The following is a 23,396-nucleotide window of genomic DNA, read 5'->3' as shown; positions in this document are numbered from 1 at the left end:
TGAAACTGTAAAGCTGTGTTCCAGTAGCCTTGATTCTTGAAGATGATTGTATAATGATATAACTTTTACAATGTGACTGTGATTGTGAAAACCTTGTATCTGATGCTCCTTTTATCCAGGGTATGGACAGATGAGTTAAATAATAAGGATAAAAAAATAAATAAATAATAGGGGGTGAAAAGGGGTAAAAATTGGGTATATGAAAATATTAGAGGAGTAAAAAATATGGATAAAAAATAAATAATAGGGGGAAGGGGTACAATAACCTTTTATTATTGTAAATTGGGTAGATTGAAGTACTAGTGGTAAATAGAGGGAGAGGTAAGGGGAATGGGATATATGAGTTTTTTATTTTTATTTCTTTTTCTAGAGTGATGCAAACATTCTAGAAATGATCACGGTGATGAATACACAACTATGTGATAATACTGTGTGCCAATGATTGTACACCATATATGGATTGCCTGTGTGTGAAGATTTGTCAATGAAAATAGTTTTTAAAAGTCAAGGCTACTGGATTTCAGTTCAACAGTGTTCTAGTTTGCTAGCTGCCAGAATGCAATATACCAGAAATGGAATGGCTTTTAAAAAGAGGAATTTACTAAGTTTCTAATTTATACTTCTAAGGCCGAGAAAATGTCCCAATGACAAGTCTATAGATATGTCCCAGGGAAAGATACCCTGATTCAAGAAGGCTGATGAAGTTCAGGGTTTCTCTCTCAAGTGGAGGGGCACATGGTGAACACAGTCAGAGTTTCTCTCCCATCTGGAAAAGCACATGGTGCACACAGTCAGGGTTCCTCTCTCATCTGGAAAGGCAGATGGAGAACACGGCGTCATCTGCTAGCCTCTTCTCCAGGCTTCCTGTTTCATGAAGTTCCCCAGGAGGCGTTTTCCTTCTTCATCTCCAAAGGTCGCTGGCTGGTGGACTCTGCTTCTTGTGGTTATGTTTTTCTGCTCTGCTCTCTCTGAATATGTCATTCTCTAAAATGTTTCCTCTTTTATAGGACTCCAGAAACTTATCAAGACCCACCCAAATGGGTGGAGACATGTCGTCACCTAATCCAGTTTAACAACCACACTTGATTGAATCACATATCCAGGGAGATGATCTAATTACAGATTCAAACATACTCTATAGAATAAGGATTATTCTACCTTTATGAAATGGGATTTAGATTAAAACATGGCTTTTCTAGGGGACATATATCCTTTCAAACCAGCACATTCCACCCTCTGGACCCTAAAAAAGACATGTTTTTGCCAGGCACAAAATACATTAATTTCATAACAATATCAGAAATCCTTAAACCATTTCAGTAGCAATATAAATGAAATACAAAGTTAGAAACACTACAAACTCCTATCAAAGTTAGTTACAGGCATGGTCTGTTCTAAGGCAAGATTCTGCTCTGGACCTATAAAAACTCAAAACAAATTATTTGCTACCAACATACAAAGGAACATTCATAGGATACATATACCCATTTCCATAGGGAGGAAGGAAAACAGGGATCACCGGACCCAAACAGTTTCAAAAACCTGCAGGGCAAAGTCCATTAGGTTTCAAAATCTGAGAGTCATTCATCCTCAGGGCTTTAGAAAGCAGCAGTCCTACCCTTTCCAAGGGCCTACCCAGAGGCCTGCCTCTCTCTGAACGCAACTTTGGGGGATACTGGGGAGACCACTTTTTTCTCGGCTCCACCCTCTCCAAGCATTGGAGCTGTACCCAGGCTCTCTGCCATCTCTGGGGCACACGCTCAACCCCACCATGTGGTGGCAGCCAGGCTCTCCCCAAACCCCAAGGAATGTGCTTCACCCTCTTCAAGGCCTGAGGCAGCATGGCTCTCCCACTACCACAAAGTGGAAGGCCCATCCTCTGCCTTTGGGGCAAACTCACCCTCTTCACGGGCTTGGGTGGGTCCTCTCTCCTGGCCCAAGTCTTCTTGACTTCAGACCCCAGCCTCCATGGCTTTGCCTCTGAAGTTATTTTTCCTCCAAAGCATCTCTTCTCTCTTCCTCTCAGTCTCGACTGGCAGTGGCTCTCCTGATACAGGTCCCACAGCACTCTCACTGGCTTTCTATGCAGTAGCCCTGGATCATGCCCATCAGACATAAGGAGTTTCCACAAATCCTTCCTGGATAACTCCATGTCCGATCCTGGCTTTCTCTGAAATGGCTGACTGCTTCCACATTTGGTCAAGTCCTCACATGGAGCATTATTCTCTGGGGTCTTCCTTCCGGGAAGCCCAGAATTTTCCAGGACATCAATTTCTGGTTTCCTTGTACTCATGAGTTCAGTTCTCAGTTTCTCTCTCTCCTGTCACATTTCACTATAAGCTGTGAGGAGAACCCAGGCTGCACTTTCCACATTTAATTTGGAAATCTCTTCTGCTAAATATCCAAGTTCATTGCTTTTAAAATCCGCCTTCCAGTCAAAGTGACTAATCAATTTTGCCAGATTATCTGCTATTTTAAAACAAGGCTCATCTTCCTCCCAGTCTATAATAACATGTGCCTCATCTCTGTCTAAAGCCTGGTCAGAGGTATCTTTAGAGTCCACATTTCTACCAATAGTCTCTTCAAAGCACTCTAGGCCTTCTCTATAAGCTTCTCAGAACTCCTCCAGATTCTTTCCCTTATTCATTTAAAAGGCTGTTCCAACATATTTGGTATTTGCAAACCACAGCAGCACTCCACTCCTCAGGTACCAAAATCTGTTCTAGTTTGCTAGTTGCCGGAATGTAACACACAAGAGATGGATTGGCTTTTAATAAAAGGGGATTTATTTCATTAGTTCTTCAGAGGAAAGGTAGCTAACTTTCACCTGAGGTTCTCTTTTACGTGGGAAGGCACAGGATGGTCTCTGCTGGCCTTCTCTTCAGGCCTCTGGGTTTCAACAACATTTCCCAGGGTGATTTCTTTCTTCATCTCCAAAGGCCTGGGCTGGGCTGAGCTGCGAGTGCTGAGATGAGGTATGTTGAGCTGCTTGGGTTGTGCTACACTGAGCTCTCTCATTTAAGCACCAGCCAATTAAATCAAACATCATTCATTGCAGCAGGTATGCCTCCTAGCTGACTACCGATGTAATGAGCAACAGATGAGCTTCAAATATCATTGGCTCATGTCCACAGCAATAAAACTAAGTATCTTCACCTGGCCAAGTTGATAACTAAATCTAACTACCACATGCCCACCCCTTGTCAACTTGGCAACTACACACATCACCTTAAACAATATTAAGGTGCAAAAATTCTCTTCTAGCTGTGGACCTATGAATCTCAAAACAAGATACCTGGTGCCAATATGCAAAGAAGGGACAGTCACAGATCCAAAGGGATACAATAAATTGGGTAGATTGAAATACTAGTGGTCAATGGAGGGAGGGGTGAGGGGAATGGGATATATGAGTTTTTTATTTTTATTTCTTTTTCTAGAATGATGCAAACATTCTAGAAATGATCACGGTGATGAATACACAACTATGTGATAATATTGGGTGCTGCTGATTGTATACCATACATGGATTGTATGTGTGTGAAGATTTGTCAATGAAAATAGTTTTTAAAAATCAAGGCTACTGGATTTCAGTTCAACAGTTTCAGGTATTTCCTTCTAACTACTCCAATATACCAGAAAACTGAAAAGGAATATCTATGTAATGTATAAGAATAGCCTCTGGAGAATTCTTGGCATTCTCCCAAGCAGTGGGGAGACCAAAGCAATAGGCTGAGCTCCCCAGTCCTGGGGTTTGTTCATATGAAACTTAACCCCACAAAGGATAGTTTAAGCCTACTTAATATTAGGCTTAAAAGTCACCCCCAAAAGAACTTCTTTTGTTGCTCAGACGTGGCCTCTTTTTCCCAGCAACACAACAAGCAAACTCACTGCCTTTCCCCCTCTCTATGTGGTTCATGACTCCCAGGGGTGTGGGCCTTCCTGATAAAACCTTCTCGACCAAAAGGGGGAAGAGAGAAATGAGACCAAATAAAGTGTCAATGGCTGAGAGATTTCAAACAGAGTCAAGGGGCTATCCTGGAAGTTATTCTTCTACATTAAACAGATATCACCTTGTTAGTTAAGATGTAATGGAGAGGCTGGAGGGTACTATTGGAAAATGTAGAGCTGTGTTCCAGTAGCCATGTTTCTTGAAGGTGATTGCATAACGATATAGCTTTTACAATGTGACTGTGTGATTGTGAAAACCTTGTGTCTGATGCTCCTTTTATCTATCTTATTGACAGATGAGTAAAACATAGGAAATAAAAACAAATAATAGGGAGAACAAATGTTAAAATAAATTTAGTAGATTTAAATGCTAGTGATCAATGAAAGGGAGGGGTAAGGGGTATGGTATGTATGAATTTTTTTCTGTTCTTTTATTTCTTTTTCTGAATTGATGCAAATGTTCTAAGAAATGATCATGATGATGACTATACAACTACGTGATAATATTGCAAATTACTGATTATATATGTAGAATGGAATGATCGTATGTTAAGAATGTGTTTGCTTGCTGTTATATTTTTAAAAATTTAAAAATTAATAATAAAAAGGTAAGTTAAAAAAATGAATCTCCAATGAACTGTGGGGAGTGAGTAAGGCAATCCCAAAAGGCAAAAAGAGAGAGAGAGAGAGAGAGAGAGAGAGAGAGAGAGAGAGAGAGAGAGAGAGAATAGCCTCCAGAATAGCTTCTTGACTCTATTTGAAATCTCAGCCACTGAAACTTTGTTTCATTTCTCTTCCTTCTTTTGGTCAGTAAGTCCTTCTCCACCCCACCATGCCAGGGCCAAGCTCATCCCCTGGAGACATAACCCATGGTGCCAGGGAGATTTATACTCCTGGGAGTCATGTCCCATGTAGGGGGAAAGGCTGTGAGTTTACCTGAGAAGTTGTCTTAGAGAGAGAAACCACATCTGAGCAACAAATGAGGTTCTCTGGGGGTAACTGTTAGGCATAATTATAGGTTGGATTAGCCTCTCCTTTGCAGATGTAAGTTTCCTAAGGGCAAGCCCCAAGATTGAGGGCTTGGCGTATTAAATTGGTAGTCCCCAGTACTTGTGAGAATATCAGGTCTTCCCCTAAAGTGGAAGTTTAATATTTCCACATTTTTCCCCAGTCCCTTAAGGGGACTTTGGTAATAGCTTTTGTCTGCTGCACAGATTATTCTGGTGTGCATCAGGGCATCACACTAACCTATGCAAACCAACAAGATCTCACTCTCTATTCAAGTTTCCATGTAATTATGGTATTCAAATAAACTGACCATACAAGTTAAGTTAGATAGTGTGCTACAGAAAATATAAAATTTGCACCAAATAAACATCTCTTCCTTTGGTCTCACACAGAAGTTGAAGTTTTAGAACACAGTCAATATCATCCTTCACCCTTTAGTCTGATTTACCTTTGTCCTAACTAGATCAGTTTCATTCATATCTCTAATTGAAGTCAGATCCCTTTTCTGGCTTTTTAAATAGTTGCTGTATAGGGTAATGCTGACTTTCATAGCTGCAGAATTCTAGCTCTGAGTCTCAGGTGTCACACAGATACCCGAAGTTCCAGGAAACGACCACAGCACACACAAAGAGCTCAGCATCTAGAATTTAGAAATAACAGTTACAACTCAGGAACAGATGTGATGTCTGTAAGAGCTTACAATCTAAAACCCTTTACAATAAACCTTCCCATGAAAACCTATGCTCTCGAACTCAATTCTCAGGGTTTGCGCATTATAGTTAATCCATATTAGTGAGGTATTAATATTTGTCTTTTCATTTCTGGCTTATTTCACTCCACATCCTGTCCTCAAGTTTCATTCACCTATTTGTTTGATTCACAACTTATTTCCTTCTTTCAGATGCTCAATATTCCACTTTATATATACACCACAGTTCACCTTCCCTTCATTCATCAGTTGATATACCCTTACACCTCCATCCATTGCAAATAACGAGTACTGCCACCATAAATACCAGTGTGCAAATATCCATTCATGTCCCTGCTTTCAGTTCTTCCAAGTAGATACCTAATAACGGGGTTGCAGGATCATATGGCAACCCTATACTTAGCCTCCTGTGGAACCACCACATTGCCTTCCAGAAGGGCTGCCCCATTCTACTTCTCTACTAATAGTGAATAGGTTCATCTCTCTCTCCCCACATTTTCTCCAGTACTTGTATCTTTCTGCCTATTTTAAAAACAGATTTATTCACACACACCATGCAATCCATCCTAAGGAAACAATCAGTGATTTCTAGTATAATCGCATAGTTATGCATTCACCACCATGATCCTTAATGAGAACATTTCCATTTCTTCCCCACGAAAGAAAAAGAGGAAAAAATGAGGAATAAAAAATAAAATAAAATAAAAAGGAGAAACAAACAACACCCTTAGAATCCCATACCTCTCTTTTATATCCCCCACTCACTGACATTCAGCTTTGGTATATTGCTTTTGTTACATGTAATAGAGGCATATTACAATGTTACTAACTATAGACCCTAGTTTGCATTGATTGTATTTTTCCCATATACCATCCTATTTTCAGCACCTTGCACTGTTGACAATCATTTGTTCTCCCTCATGTAAAATATTCTTATATTTGTACATTTAATGACCATCATTCATTCACTCTAGGTTTTGCTAAATTATACCGTCCCAGTCTTTATTGTCTATCTTTTTTTCTTGTGAACACATGCCCCTAGCCTTTCTCTTTAAACCATACTCACACTTGGCTTTGTTCAGTATACTTGCAATACTGTGCAACCATCAAATGAATATTGAACTGTTCATTTCTGAATCTTTACAATCAACCCTGTTAAGCATTTTATACTCCTTCAGCATCAAACATCCAATCTCTGCCCTCTTTCTACCTCCTGATAATCTGTATTCCCAACTTTAACTCTCAAAGTTTGTTCATATTAATGAGACCATACAGTATTTGTCCTTTGCTTTCTGGTTAATATCACTCAATATAATGTCCTCAAGGTTCATCCATGTTGTTGTATGCATCATGACTTTATTTTGATATACCATATTCTTTTTCTATCCTTTGACCCTTACTGATAGTCTTCATTTCTTTTTTAAATTTTTTTTGCTTGGGCAGGCACCGGAAATTAAACCCAGGTCTCCAGCATGGCAGGCGAGAACTCTCCCTGCTGAGCCATCATGGCCCGCCTGATAGTCTTCATTTCAACGCTTTTCTCCAGACCTGTCTTTTGTATCTGCCTCCTGTCTTTTGCATCTGCCTGTAGTGCTCCCTTTAGTATTTCTTGCAGAGCAGGTCTCTTGCTCACAAATTTTCTCAGTGTCTGTTTGTCTTAAAATATTTTGAACTCTCTCTCTTTCTCTCTTTTGCATGGGCAGGCACCAGGAATCAAACCCAGGTCTCCAGCACGGCAGGAGAGAACACTGCCTGCTGAGCCACCCTGGCTTGCCCTCTCTCTCTTTTTTGAAGGGCAGTTTTTCTGGATATAGAATTCTTGGTTGGTAGTTTTTCTCTTTGTATCTTAACTATATCATACAATTGCCTTCAGAATTCTCTGTCTTTGATATTAATAAGTGTCTTAGAATAGGTGTATTTGGATCTATTCTGTTTGGGGTATGCTGCTCTTCTTGGATCTGTAATTTTATGTCTTTCATAAGAGACATAAATTTTCAGTGGTTATTTGCTCCATTATTCTGCCCCTTTTCCCTTCTCTTCTCTTTCTGGGGCACCCATAATGCATATATTTTGTGCTTCATATTCTCATTCAGTTCCCTGAGACCCTGCTCATATTTTTGCATTTTTTTCCTTATCTGCTCTTTTGTGCGGAGGATTTCAGATGTCCTGTCCTCCAGTTCACTAATTCTTTTTTCTGCTTCTTCAAATTTGCTATTGTACATCTCTGTTGTACTTTCTGTCTCTTCTATTGTGACTTTCATTCCCATAAGTTCTGCCATTTGTTTTTCAAGCTTTCAAGTTCTTCTTAATGGTTGCCCAATGTCATCTTCTTCTTCTTCTTCTTTTTTTTTTTTTTTGGCATGGGCAGTCTCCAGGAATCGAACCCGGGTCTCTGGCATGACAGGCGAGAATTCTGCCACTGAGCCACTGTTGCACCACCCCCAATGTCTTCTTTATATCATGCATCTCTTTTGCCGTATCTTCCCTCAACTCACTGATGTGATTTTTTTTGCTTTTAATTTATTTTTTATTTTAATTTATTTTGTATTATCAAACCAAAACAACATACAAACATAAACATTCTTAACATACAAACATTCCGTGTATGGTGTACAATCAATAGTTCACAATATCATCACATAGTAGTATATTCATCACCATGATCATTTTTAGAACAATTGATGTGATTTTTAAATTGATTTAGCATGCTTGTTTGAACATCTTTAATAGTTGTTTCAACTCCTCTAACTCATTAAAGTATTAGTTTGTTCCTGGGCCATGTCTTCATTTTTCCTGGTATAACTCGCAATTTTTTGCTGGTGTCTAGATATCTGATATTTTTTATTTGTTTATTCTGGAGGTCATTTCACTCTTTTACCTATGGTTTTCTTGTTGGTTGGCTCTGTTCTCTATCTTGTTCTTTGGCATTCAGTTCAACTTATTCTAGACCCTTAGCATAATCTTTGCTTAACTGATAAGAATTTTTCAGCTCTTGTTTCTTGTCTATATGGAACCTTTTTTTTAAATTTCATTTTATTTATATGGAAACTTTTTTTAAGGAAGGGCTCCCTAAATATGATTGACCCAATAAGGTTTTCCCAGAAAAGGCAGATCCAGTTCTCAGGAGGAGGGTGATATCAGTATCAAGTTTCCCTGAGGATTAGTCACAGCAGGTTGTCTGTCCTTCCTCTGGAGCCTCTAGACTCTGCTATTGCATCCTGCCCAGGAGGTGGCGCTTGCCAGCCCACAGCTCCCCACCAGCGTAAAGGGGAATGGAGCCTTTAATTACCAGCCTGCCAGGGAAATGGCTGAGACAGAGGTGGAAGGTAAGTTTAAGCTGTTCTGGTTCCCAGCTCATGGGGTCTGAATTCTCTAAATGGGGGCAGCCACTTGAGCTAGGCCCTGCCCCCCTTCTCTTGTGGAACATAACCCCTTTAGTGAATTATTTCCTTCCTCGACTTTTTACTTTGTCTCTCAGACATATCTTAACACTGCCCTTGCTTGGGTCACATCTGACAATTCAAAATGCCTGAGACTTTCTCTAATTAGCTACTTAGAATACTTTTTTTTATGGTTTAAAAAAAATTTATTGATATTTCTTTTAGTCTCCACTATCTTAGACAGCTAGAAGTAAAAACCTAAAATTGTGGAACTGTAATCTATGCCAAACTCTAAAATCTGTTCTACAACTAATTGTTGTGCTGTGTTTTGAAATTTATAGCTTTTTGGTATATATGTTATTTTTCTAAAAAAGAAAAAAAGCTAATTACAGTGATAAAAAATGTTCTCCAATGTTCTGGAGCAGCTAGAAGGAAAACTCTGAGATGATGGTATGGTAGCCTATGACAAACTCTGGGATCTATTCTGTAAGCATTTGTTGAAGAGTGCTTTTTATTGTTTTTCCTTAATGTTTGTCATCCAACTTTGTTTTCCTTTTCAAAGTTCATTCAGTGATTCTATGTATTTTGCATTTCCTTTTCTATTTTAGGGTCAGTTCATCAATTTCTAAAAAAAAAATCCTGCTTGGATTTTGATTGGGATTACAGTGAATCTATACATACATTTATTGAAATAAAATTATTGAGAATTACAGCAAATAAATATGGTACACCTCTTATTCATTTAGGTCTTTAGGTTTCGTACATCAGTTTTTTTTCTAAATTTTAATATACAGGCCTAAAATACCTTTTTAAAGATTTATCTTAAAGTGTTTAATAGTTTTGATGCTTTTGTAACATATTTTAAAATTATTTTATAATTTTTCAATGGCGGTATATAGAAATTGAAAATTGGTCTTTCTTCCTGAAATCTTGCTAAGTTTACATTTTAGCACCAGTAACATTTTGTCAACTTCGTATTTTCTAACTACACAATCATGGTATCTATTAATAAAAAATGCATTAACTTCTTTTTTGAACTTGATGCATTCTACTCTTTTTATCTTCCATTAGTTTGTTGACTGTAACCTCCAGTACAATGTCAAATAGAGTTGGTAAGCACAGACATCCTTGCTTTGGTCCTAATATTAGTGGAAATGTTTCGAATCATTTACTATTATGTATAATGTAAGATGCAAGTTTTCCATGAATGCCTCTTATCAGTTTGAAGAAGTTCTATTTTAATAACTGTTTAGTCATAGTTTAGTATTTTTAAAAATAACTAATAGATACTAGAACTTTTTAAATGTTTTTCTGTAACTATTGAGATATCATATGGTTTTCTCTTTTAGTTTTTTATTCTGGTGAATGATATTAATTGAATTTTTAATGTTAATCCAACCACACATCCCTGCTCTATTAGGTTTTACATATTGCTATACCCAATTGGCTACAATCATGTTTAATAGTTTCTTAAAAGTCTATGACTGAGATTGCTGTGCTGTTGTCTTATAATGTCTTTGTACACTTTTGATATCATGGTAAATTATCTCTCTTTTTTTAAACTTTTTTATTGCATAGTATAACATATATAAATCATCACTTTAAAAAGAAAGTTACAGAGTGGTGCAGCGGTGGCTCAGTGGCAGAATTCTCGCCTGCCGTGTCCGAGACCCGGGTTCGATTCCCAAGCCTGCCCATGCCAAAAGAAAGAAAGAAAGAAAGAAAGAAAGAAAGGAAATTTACTCTCCTCTTTATATTGCTGGAAGAATTTGTAGCCCTGATTGCATAGTAGAATTCCTAAATAAAAAAACCTGGACTTGAGTGTGTAGTTATATTATAAAATTATATTAATAAAATTTTAAATTTTGAAAAAAAATTGCCATGCTAATACCAATGAAAAGAAAGCTGGAGTAGTTTATATTACTGTTAAAGTAAATTAAAGAGCAAAAATTATTACCCAGACTAGCGGGTCATTTCATAATACTAATGGGATCATTATCCCCATTATCATAAAGAAGGCATAATAATCCTCATCTTTTATGTTCTAACAACAGAGCTTCTAAGTACATAAAGTAAAAGCTAATAGAACTACAAGGAGAACTAGATAATTTGCAATTATGGAAAAGATTTCAATAGCCCTTTCTCAAAAATTGATAGAACAAGTAAGCAGACAGAAAATAAATAAGGGTTTAGAAGATGTGAACACTATTGACCAACTTGATCCAACTGACATTTATAGAACATTCCACCCAACAATAGAATGCACATTCTTTTCAAGTACACTTATCAAGATAGACTACATTCTGGGATATAAAATGTCTCAATAAATTTAAAAGGACTGAATTCATGCAAAGTATGTTCTCCAATCAAAGTAGAATGAAATTAGAAATCAATAACAAGGTATCTGGAAAATGCCCCATACATTTGGAAACTAAATAATACACTTCTAAAGAATTCATGGTTCAGAAAAAAATCAAAAAGAATATTAGATGGGACCTTATAGCAGTCACAGTTAGTCTGTAGCTGTATATGTTATCTAGATTTTGAGATGCTGTGCTATATACTTATAATCTGGTGTTTTCTTGGAGTTTTGGGTACCTGAGTGGCACCTGGAACTCAGAGCAGGAGTTCTGCAGCTCTGAAATTAAGCTTTGCTACATGCAACAACTGTTAAAGAAGCTGAAAAAGAGATCAGGGTTCAATTAGAGATAAGCCTGAAACTGATCTAGTTGGGACTAAGGTAAATCAGAATATGGTGTAAAGGATGACATTGTATTCTAGAACTTTACCTACTGTATGAGACCAAAAGAGGAGAGATTTATTTTGTTCAAAACTTAAATTTTCTGTAGCACTTAATTTAACTCAACCTGTCTGCATAGCTCACTTAAACAACCTAAACACATAGAGCCGAGAATGGTAATGAGGGCTTGTAAATCTGTATATCTTAAGATAATACATGGATATATCTCAGAGTATGTAGGACAGATAATTAAAAAGTATTGGCACAGTCCCTTGAGGGATGAGAGAAAAATATTAACTATTAAGTTTTACTACCAGGGAACCCCCTGCTACTGTCTCAAATATTAGGGACTCCCAACTCAATAGGCCAAGCTCTTGATCTTGAGACTTACTCTTATGAAGCTTATTTCTGTAGCTGAGGAGCTAAGTTATGCCTAAAAAGAAATGTAACAAGATAAGGTATCCATGGCTACAAGAGTTCTAATAGCTAGATATTGCTAATTACTACAGTTTGCCAAACCTCTACTAACAGCATTCCTGTTAACCCCAAAGAAAACCTAGGCCTCTATCAGATTCTACAAAAGTTTCACATGCAAAGATTATTCTCCAGAAACCTACAACCTTCAGATGGTTCTTCAGCCAGGTAAGTCCTGAAACCCAGAGGGGCCAGCCTCTCCAAGAACATCCACTAGTTACATCCCCCTGTCCCGTATTGCTGACACACATTTCCAACATGAAAAAGGTAGAATGGGCAGAGCCCAAATACCCCTGAGGATTGGGAGAAGGACCAAAGGAGAAGGAGGAATTATAACAGAGAAGACAGTATTTAACAAATGTGTATGACTCCTGAATTGATATTTATTTTAGTCTCCAGTGTCTTGGAGCAGCTAGAAGGAAAAACCTGAAATTTTGTGGCTCCATAACCCATACCAAACTAAAATCTGTTCTATAACTACTTGTTACAATGTACTTTGAAATTTTTTGCTTTTTTATATATATGTTATATTTCACAATAAAAAAATGTTTAAAAAATGGGAAAGACAGTAACAGTAAGGGAAAAATAATAATAAATTGCCCTAACCACCCCTCAAAAAAGAAACAAAAGATATTAGAAAGTGGTTTTAACTAAATGAAAATTAAAACACAACAAAGCAACATTTGAGGGTGCAGCTAAAGCAATACTTAGAGGAAATGTTTAGTACTAAACAACAATATTAGAAAAGAAGAAAGGTCTCAAATCAATTACCTCTATTTCCATCTTAAGAACTAGAAAAAGAACAAATGAAACCCACATTAAGCAGAAGAGAGTAAATCTGGATAGCTTAAGGTGATACCTGGATACATCTCAGAGTATGTTGGGCAGGTAATTAAAAAGTATTGGCAAAGTCCCTTGAGGGACTCCAATAAAAATTGGAGAAGAAGAAATCAATGAAATAGTAAATAATAAAATAATAAAGAAAAATCAATGAAATAAAAAACTGGTTCTTAGAAAATATTAATAAAATTTATAAACCTCTACCCAGACTCATAGGAAAGAGAGAAGGCACAATTAACCAATAACAGGAATGAAAAAGGGATCATTACCAGAGATCTGATAGATATTAAAAGGGCAATAAGAGATTATTATGAATAATTCATCCAATAAATTTAAAAACTTAGACGAAATGGATGCACTCTTTAAAAGATACTACCAATTCTCATTTACAAAGAAACATAATCTGAATAACCCTATGCCTATTTAATAAATTGAATTTATTGTTTAAAACTTGCCACCAAAAAATTCTCCATGGCTTGGAGAATACTACCAAATATTTAAGGAAGAAACAATACCAATTCTACACAATCTCCAACTGATTCTATAAGGCCAGCATTACCCTGAAAACAAAACCAAAGACATTATAAGAAAACTGTAGACCAATCACTCTCAGATGCAAATAGTCTAAAGTTTTATTGGAACACAGATAGGCTTCGTTTACATACTGTTTGTGGCTGCTTCTGTGCTACAATGATGGAGTTGGATTGTTGCGGCAGAATTGAGTAGCTGCAATAAAGACCTTAATCCACAAAGCCGAAAATATTTCGTATCTGGCCCTTTATAGGAAAAGTTTGCTAACTTTTGGTTTAAAGCTCTATATTGAGAAAAATAGAGAAATGACCACCTTAACTATCTTGGAAACAAAAGTTCAAATAAATAATAGCATCTTCACCTTTTCCTTGTTACCATAACTTTGTTTTCCCCCTGCATTTCTCCCTTCCCCCATCATGAGGTCTTTCCTCAAAGAATCAACTCAGCAGAGAGCTTAGTCACTCAACAAGCACATATGGAAAGCAAATTAGCAATATGCATCAAAAACCTTAACAAAATTCTTGCCCTCAGGTACAGTAATTAACTCAAGCCCATGGGCATAATCTACAATTTATGAAAAGTTTTACATATAATATCTTCACAACAATTTTAACGGCAGCCAAAATGGAAATATTCTAAATCTCTAACAATAGAAGAATAATCTATTCAATAAATTATTTACTCTGTCCAAAAAATGTTTAGAAAGAAACCAATATATAAATTATATATTCAGCATCTCAAACTTTAAGTAGACTATAAATAAAAATGCACTCATACACAAGACAAAAAGACTAGAAAGAAATAGAACAATATGACGTGTTTTTCTCTGAATTGTAGGTCTATAGAAGATTTCTGTTTCCTTTTTATATATCCTTGTTATATAGCAGAGAATGAAATATAATCAATAGATATAAAGTAAAACTAAAACAACATGAAGCAAAGTATGATGCTCATGTACTACTCTCCATTATAACTAATATTTACAGTCTGTAGAGCTTTCCTGAAAGTATTCCTTTCTGTAGCATTTATAGGTGTTCACTTTCCCCTGAAGCTGATTAACTACTTACTGAAATGCCTTGACCTTCTCATCCAGAAATCATGAAAGAAGGGTCTATTAGTTGCAGGACGCTGGGCTGTGTTTTACTTGGTGGCACAATGCACTTTCCCTGTCTCTTTACCCCCATGCATGCTGCCCACCCCAGACAACCATGTAGGGGCATCATATAGAAATGTGTCCACATATATATCCTCAGCCACACCCAACTGTTTATATAAAACGTAATAAAGAACACTACACCGAAAAACAAAATAAATAAATAAAAAAGAACACAGCACCAGTGTTGACTTTCTCTGAAGACAAATCATTAAAAAAAATTTTTTCCAACTTAAGAATATATTTAATTAAACTATGTACTGAAAAAAATAGCATAAGTGTTACAGATGGTGAGTATATCCTGAATTTTCAGCATTCAGTGAGCTGTCAGTTTTGAATTTGTGTTGCTCCTTACCCAAATGACTTTATTTTGTGTATGGGGGGGGGGAGCAAAAAGCAGCAATACTGTGTTTGAAAATTATCTTCTGTATCTGACTTTCCTATGTATGTTAACCATCTTAAATCTTATTGTCTGCTTTGGTTTTATAGTGACTGTGAGGCATTCAATACAAGTATACAATTATTTTTACAACATATGTTGTGTTTTTATTTTTAAAAAAATAGGATGCACAGGTACCATTGATGGTATTCATAGGTGATTTTAGGTGATAGCTGAGTGAGTTTTTTATTCTAAGACTTATACTAGGCACATGGATATTTAAATAAAAATACTAAATAAATAATTTAATGGTAGACAAATATGGCAACTTTTGAAGGTGGTATATGAATGGCTCATGTATGGAGAACACAGCTAAAGTCAGGGATTTTTAAAAACTTTTTTATTGTATAATATAACATATATACAAAGCAAAGAAAGGAAAAAGCAATAGATTTCAAAGCACTCCTCAACAAGTAGTTATAGGACAGATCCCAGAGTTTGTCATGGGCTACCATAAAATCCTCTCAGATTTTTCCTTCTACTGCTCCAGAATATGGAAGTCTAGAAGGAATAAATATTTTTATCATCACAATTGACTTGTTTGTAAAAAATAATATATACATACAAAAAGCAAATAAATTTCAAACACAGTACCAAAATTAGTTGTAGAACATATTTCAGAGTTTGGCATGAGATACAATTCCACAATTTTAAGTTTTTACTTCTAGCTGCTCTAAGATACTGGAGACTAAAAGAGATATCAATTTAATGATTCAGCAATCATAGTTATTTGTTTGCTGAAGAGTAAGCGTCAAGATCAAGGGCTTGGCCATTGATTTGGGTGTCCCTAAAGTTTGACACAGTATCAGAGGATTCCCTGATAGTAAAGTTTAATGGTTCCATATTTTTTCTCCCATCCCTCAAGGGACTTTGCCAATACTTTTTGATTATCTGCTTAATATACTCTAGGATATATCCAGGCATTACATTAAGCTATGTAAGACTGAAGAACCTCTTTCTTATTCTGGGCTCCCTAGTGTTTCAGTTGTTCAAATGAGCTATACAGATAGGTTGAGTTAGATTTTGTGCTACAGAAAATTTAGGTCCCAGACCAAATAAACCTTTCATCCTTTGGTCTCAAAGAATATGTGTAGTTCTAAAATATAGACAATGTCTTCCTTACCCTTGTGTTCTGAATTACTTTAACCCCAACCTGATCAGGTAAAATCAGGTATTTTTCACAGAAGGGAATCACATACATATACATACAAGAAATAAAAGATCCCTTCTGCTGAAGGAAAAAAAATGTGTGTGTGTGTGTATACATATATATGCAAATACCTACATAATTTTATTTTTTATGGAAAAAATCATAAATTGTCAACCATGAATGCATTCAGGAAGAAGGACTTGGAATGCAGAAGGCTAACTTTTTTTATGAACTACATTTTATTTTTCTCTTTGAATTCCCCCCATATGAATGCGTAAATGTGATCTCTCCTTCTTTGAACTCCAGAATAACAGTGAACTTCTCATTTGTTATAAGTTTACTCTACCTCGTATACCCCCATAATAGATGCCAAATTCCTTAAAGACAGTAATTGTATCTTATGAGCTTTGTCCCTGCAATACCTATCATTAATGCTTGACATATAGTAGGAGGTCACTATATTTTTGTTGAATTAAATTAATAGTAACACGCCACCAAACATGCCAGGATTGTTCATCTGTTTTCTAGAAAGGAAAAGTTAGCAAGGTACCATTGGGATTTTCTTCCTCAGAAAAATAAACTAATTTCCATTGAAGAATTTGAAAAATTGCTAGATTCAAATTCTTAAACTTTTTTTTCCAGATTCTTAAACTTTTAAAATCAAATAAATATGTCCAAGGATTGTATCCTCAAATATTTGAAACAACTATACGATTCAACTAAAATTAGAATAAAAACAATTCTATTTCAAACATATGGAGTTGAAGGTGCCTGTGCCTACAGGGAAATCCAGTAAGTACAGATCAGGAAGAGAAGTCTAGGCCAAGGTAAAGATTTGGATCCATCATCACATAAATGGAAGCAAAATCCATATATGGGAGGAAAAACTCACGCTGGGAAGTATTTAGAGCAGGAAGAGAAAGGAGCCAAGAACTGGACACTGGGAAACAACAGCAGAGAAAAGAACCCACAAAAGATGATGAAAGGGCAAGGTCAAGAAGTAAGAAAGGAACCAGGATGCAGTATAGCCACATCAGGAAGCCAAGGCTAGAGAGCACTTAGAGAAGAAGGAAACGGCCTGCACAGAAGCTAACAAGGGGAGGACTAAAGAAAGGGTCCCAGGCTGGGCAATAAGGGTGTCACTGAAGACCTTTACCAAAGTTGTTTCAGGGTTTCAGAGAGTCCCTTCATGTCTGGGGGTGTCTGAATACGTAATCTCAGAAGTATCTTCAACTTATAAAAACTTCTCTTATCCTAAGATTGGAAATCCTAACTTGAAGAATGGATTCTGTAGAATTCCTTAGACGGTACTTTGAAGAGCTTTTTTCTTAAATATAGAAAGATAACTTTATTAAAAAAACAAAATCCTAATAAGCCAAAACATAATAAGATGAAAAATGAGTCTGCAATAGCAAAGTAATAGATCCTATTTTGGACAAGTTTTAATGTACCCTCAGATTGGAAAACAGATATAGAATCCATAATCCTCAATAAATTTTGTGAACAAAATGTGAACAATTCATGGCTTTAAGGATAAAGGACTGGGCTTTGTGTTCATTTTCCCTGTGGATTCCTGATAAAGTAACCCAGTAACACACAAACCTGTTAGGTACATATTTGTAGGAGACTTTCTTGGGCTGAGCAAGTTTCTCAAGTCTTGTGGTTATCTGAGCCTTCAAAGCACTCTGGGAAACAGGGCGAATAGGATCTTGGTTTCCCCAAAATAGTTTTCTATTAAAAAGCAAAAAAATAAAATGTTAAGAAATTCACTGCTTAATGAACATGTTACAAATGGCTCTTGACAGCTTCCATACTGAACTTATTTTCCTCTAAGAACTGTTTCTATTAAAGAATTTTACAATTTTCAGGCACTGGGAATGGATAAACTACTTATGCAATTAACATAAGAATGAAATAAGAATGTTTCACTTAATTTATGTCTTAAAACATGGTAACTAAAAATGACCCTATTAAAAAATAAATTTTCATTACAAACTTTTTATAAAAGAACAGAAGACTAGCTCTGTCCACCAGACCCTGTCTAGCTGCTGAGAACACAGATGACAGCATGAGGAGGCTGGAAGTTAGGATCTGTGTGATTCACACTCAATGTCCAAACCAGTCTTTTCCAGTGCTTCAGCTCAGACCCAGGAATTCTGAACTGGGAGGGGGCCAAACAGATCATTAAGCTCAATCCCTTCATTTTATTTAGAAGACTGAACCCAAAGCTATCAAGTGGCTTGTAGGACACCTTAATTGGGGTGGTGGGTGGGGATGTCATGAAATACTCAAAATTTATGATCTTAAGTTAAATGATTGAGTTTATGGTTGTTGTTCTTGTTGTTATAATTATTATTACCTTTTAAAAAGAGAACGTTTTAGAGATAGTTTTGTTTCTGCCATCATGTAGTTAACATTGCAAACGTCAGCCATGCCAACCCATGTATTGTACATCCACTTTGGGATAAGCCCTATACCAGATGGTCAGAAAATAAAATATCAACAGAATATTATTAATAAGTACCACTTGTGAGATACTTTTGGGGTACCAGACATTGTGCCGAGAACTTTGCAAATATCAGTTCATTTAGTCATCTCAACTGCCCTGTGAAATAGATATAATTACTGTGTAGAGGGTGAAGAAAAGGAGGAGAAATCACTGCAGGATTAATTTGAAAAAACTTCATGTAAGAAAATAAAAGGCACAGGCTGATAGAGTTAAGCACATTCCATGTTGGGGTGATGACAGATGATGGGAATAAACAAGTTATATTTGGGTAAAATATGTTTCGGCTGAAGCAGAAGGTTTTGCTGGGAAGTATAAAGTAGCTTTGCTGGAAATAATGAGGAGAACAGAAGAAGGCCTCAGAGGCCTGTTCAAGAAGGAAGGAAAAAAAGGTGCCTCAGTAACCTGACTTACATGTAGCTGGATATGCTAACTAACTGGGCTTGTCCCTTCCTTATAAGAGGCCTCGGTTTTTGTTTTTTAACTTTGCCAAAATTTTGGATATAACCTTTTTTTTCTGCTCCGTAGGATCAACCAGTCATTAATTAATATTCCTAACCCCCACGTTCTGCAGATTCTATTTCCTAAATATTTCTCACCTCTGTCCATTTCTCCTCAAACTCATTGCTACTTCCCTTTTCCAGACCCCATCATCTCCGCTGCTACTGCTCTCTCAAAACTCAACTCTGCCCAAGTCACTCCCTTGCTTAAGGCACTTCAAAGTTTTCCACTACCTTTAGAATAAAGTCCAAACTTCTTACTGTGGCTTATAAGACCCTCCACAATTTTGACAAAGAACTTCTATCTCTCCAGCCCGGAATATATATTTTCTTCCCAGAGGAGGGATCATTTCTTAGACTGTTAGAGATTTCCCATTGCATACTGTAGTATTGAAGAGGTGCTCAATAATGGTTTGATACATGAAGGAAACAATGGTAAAAACTGGGATTGACCTGATAGGGACGTCCAGCAGAGATTAAGGAGAGAATAACCACAGGGAGAATAAGAGACTAATTCAGAGGTTCAGGCATCCTAGACTAGGGAGGGCAACAGAGGGAAAGATAGCAGCCATGTTGCCTAAAGAAAAGACTAGTGGGTAGAGGTAAGAGCACCATGTAATAGAAGTCAAGAAGAGAAAGGTTTTTAAGACAGGATGAAAAAAAGTTTCAAATGTAACTAAGACTTCCAACAGAGTGGAAACCAAGGGGCGGGGGTGGGAAGAGGGACAGGGAAACAGTAGGATTTGGCCAGGAGAAAGAATATCACTGGAAATAATAGAAAGAATGAAAAGAGTCGTTTTTGAAAGTGGAAAATATAAAAGCTTAGGTGAAGAGAAAGTAAGAGGGTCAGAGATTAGAAAGCAAATGGGGTGGTTGTGTGTGTGTGCATTCATATATGTACAAATAAAAAGCTTAAGTTACTTTAGATGCAGTGATTAAATCAAGGCCATAAAGTATGACCTTGATCATGCTTTCTAGGAACTGAACCCCCATGGGATTATTATCTACTTCAAAAATTTGGCCCAAAATATCAGAAAACATAGCATGACCTGAAAACATTGAGGGTTATGCAAAAGGCAGGAGACTTAACCCAAGCGAAGCTGGACAGTAGTAGATCAGTAGACTGAGAAAGAGCAAAGACACTACATTCCAGAAAAATGCGAATGCAAATTTCATCAGGAAAGGGAGAGACTAAACAACATGTGAAAATAGCATTTTAGGTAGGTAATTCTACACTACACTGTACTAGTATAAAAATTGCTGATGTTTAGGAGTTACATGGCTATCAATATTAAGGACTTAAAAATTTAATCTTCTATGGTCTCTATCCAGGATTTGATCCAGAGTAATCCATAACTTACCTATTTAATGCATCCATGAAATGTAACAAAGATTACTACAATCACAATTACCCACAGAATTCTAAGAAAATGGAACAAGAAGAACCCTTGAGAGTTCAGTGTTCAGTCACCCCATTATGAACAACGAAAACTCTAGTCTTACAGATTTCCAGAGTCAGAAAACACAAAACAGTCTTTATCAGCCCATTTCCAGGGTTTTATTATTCTGAAATTCTTATAATTTCTCCTATTATAATAACAATTCTTTATTTAGCTTTCATCTCTTTAAAATGCCGTATTTACTTGAAGGTAAAAATTAGATCAGTCTTTATCAGACTGGTTAAATGCAAATTCTTTGAATGTTTTTTTATAGGATACGTTTGTCTTTTAAATAATTTTCTTATTTGGCTTCTGAGGCCCCCCTCTTTCCTGGTTCTCCCTTATCTACTCTTTCTCAGTTTCCATAGGTAGCTTCTCTTTCACATCTTAAACAATGGCATGTGCCTCAAGGTTCTATTCTAATCGGTATTAAAAAAAAATTATTACTAAATACTAATGATTTCCAAATCTTTATTTCCAAGACAGATTTTTCCTTCTGAGTGCTGAGCCCATATTTCCAAATACCTTCTGGATGTCTCAACAGCATCCGATACTACCCTCCAAAACCTGTTTGCCCTCTTGTAGTTCCTTTTGCAGTTAAGAAAGCATTTTCACAGTATTTCTAAAGACAGAAACCTAAAAATTATATTTTCCTCCTCTCTCCCCCTCAAATTCTTATATTTCACTTGCATTAAAGCCTGTACAACTCTCTCTTGACTCTCCCATTCTGTCAACCTCTGTGGCCCCTATCTTAGGACAGGCTTCTACTATTCTCTCCTGTACTATCACGGCAGCTGCGAATTGATCTTTCTACCTCTGGTTTTCCATGCCATCAGAGGGACTGTTCCTTTCTAAAGGAATCAGAGTGGTATAATGGAAAGAAATGAGATTTGTGGGCAGTAGATCAGCTTTGCTACCTGTATGCTGGATGAACCTGGGTAAGTTACTTAACTTTTTGAGCTTAATTACTTTATCAAATCATGCCTTGGATTCTCTATGAGTTTCAATAGGATTGGGGTCGGAGTAGTGTTCCAAGATTATTGAAAGTTACAGCAAAATTCATTAACACACTTCTTATCAATGTGTGTTTCTCATCATAGATATGTGTACCCGTCTATGAACAAGAGAGACTTTAAAACATTTTTTATCAAAATATTTTTAATCATTTTACTCATTCAGTGAATATTAAATACATTTTATGGAATTTTCATTGACTTTCCCCGCCTATTATTTGTTTAGTTTTCATCCATATTTTTTACTCATCTGTCCATACTATAGATCAAAGGAGCATCAGACACAAGATTTTCACAATTACAGTTACATTGCAAAAGCTATGTCATAATACAATCATCTTCAAGAAACATGGCTACTGGAACACAGCTCTACAGTTTCAGGTACTTCCCTCTAGCCACTCTAATACACCATAAACTAAAAAGGGGATATTTATATCTATATAAGAATAACCTCCAGGATAACCTCTCAACTCTGTTTGAAATCTCTCAGCCACTGACATTTTATTTAGTCTCATTTCTCTCTTCCCCCTTTTGGTTGAAAAGGTTTTCTCAGTCTCTTGATGCTGAGTCCCAACTTATCCCAGGATTTCTGTCCCACATCAGACTCTGTTTTTAATCTTTAAAAACAAGCCTTTTAAAAATTCAGACTTTACCAGGAGCCAAAGAAGAAAAAGGAAAGTCCTTTGGCCAAGGGTGGAAAAACTGAGGGCCCAGCTTCCTGGAGGACCCACAGACAGGAGTGCTCTAGGCAAAGGCTTAGACAAAGCAGGACCAGGTTTCAGAGGCAACATAGTTGAATCTGCAGGATGGGCATAAGAGTTGCAGAGGGGTATGGGGCAATGGTTCTCAAGATTTTATACTAGTTATTGTTTTTTGTGAAAAATAATATATATATATCCAAAAAAGCAATAAATTTCAAAGCACATCACAACAATTAGTTGTAGAATAGATTTCAGAGTTTGGTATGGGTTACAATTCCACAATTTTAGTTTTTTATTCTAGCTGCTCCAAGAAACTGGGGACTAAAAGAAACATCAATATAATGATTCAGCAATCATACTCATTTGTTAAATCCTACCTTCTCTGTTTAACTCCACCATCACCCTTGATCTTTCTCCTAATCTTTATGGTTATTTGGGCTATGTCCACTCTAACTTTTTCATGTTGGAAGGGGCTGTTGATATTATGGGCTAGGGGGATGGAACTAGTTGATGTTTTGGAGAGGCTGGCCCCTCTGGGTTTCAGGACTTATCTGGCCTACGAATCCATTTGGAGGTTGTAAGTTTCTGGAAAGTAATTATAGTACATGGAACCTTTGTAGAATCTCAGATAAAGTAGGTGTTTTTGAGGGTTAGCAGGAATGGTTTTGGTTGGGGTTTGGCAAACTATGATAGGTAGCAATGTTTAACTGAAGCTTGCATAAGAATAGCCTCCAGAGTAGCCTCTCGACCCTATTTGAACTCTCTCAGCCACTGATAGCTTATTTGTTACACTTCTTTTCCCACCTTTTGTCAGGATGGAATTGTTGGTCCCACAGTGCCAGGGCTAGACTTATCCCTGGGAGTC

At 36.7% G+C, this 23,396-nt stretch overlaps 1 protein-coding gene across 3 annotated transcripts in view; it reads right to left on the bottom strand.

Moving 5' to 3' along the window:
- SPMAP2L (sperm microtubule associated protein 2 like) overlaps window positions 1–23,396 on the bottom strand; it is a 91,549-nt gene that overhangs the window by 28,699 nt on the left and 39,454 nt on the right. For 2 of the 3 annotated variants that reach the window (XM_077136927.1, XM_077136929.1), the window contains exon 4: window positions 17,975–18,103. The exons of the other annotated variant lie outside the window; for it this stretch is intronic. In XM_077136927.1, coding sequence (XP_076993042.1) covers window positions 17,975–18,103 — 129 coding nt within the window. The remainder of the gene's footprint in view (window positions 1–17,974; window positions 18,104–23,396) is intronic. 3 annotated transcript variants of the gene reach the window in all.

This window comes from Tamandua tetradactyla, chromosome 19 (genome assembly GCF_023851605.1).
Source record: "Tamandua tetradactyla isolate mTamTet1 chromosome 19, mTamTet1.pri, whole genome shotgun sequence".
Lineage (NCBI taxonomy): Eukaryota > Metazoa > Chordata > Mammalia > Pilosa > Myrmecophagidae > Tamandua > Tamandua tetradactyla.
Note: the sequence above shows the minus strand (reverse complement) of the source record. Positions and strands in the feature narration are given on the sequence as shown.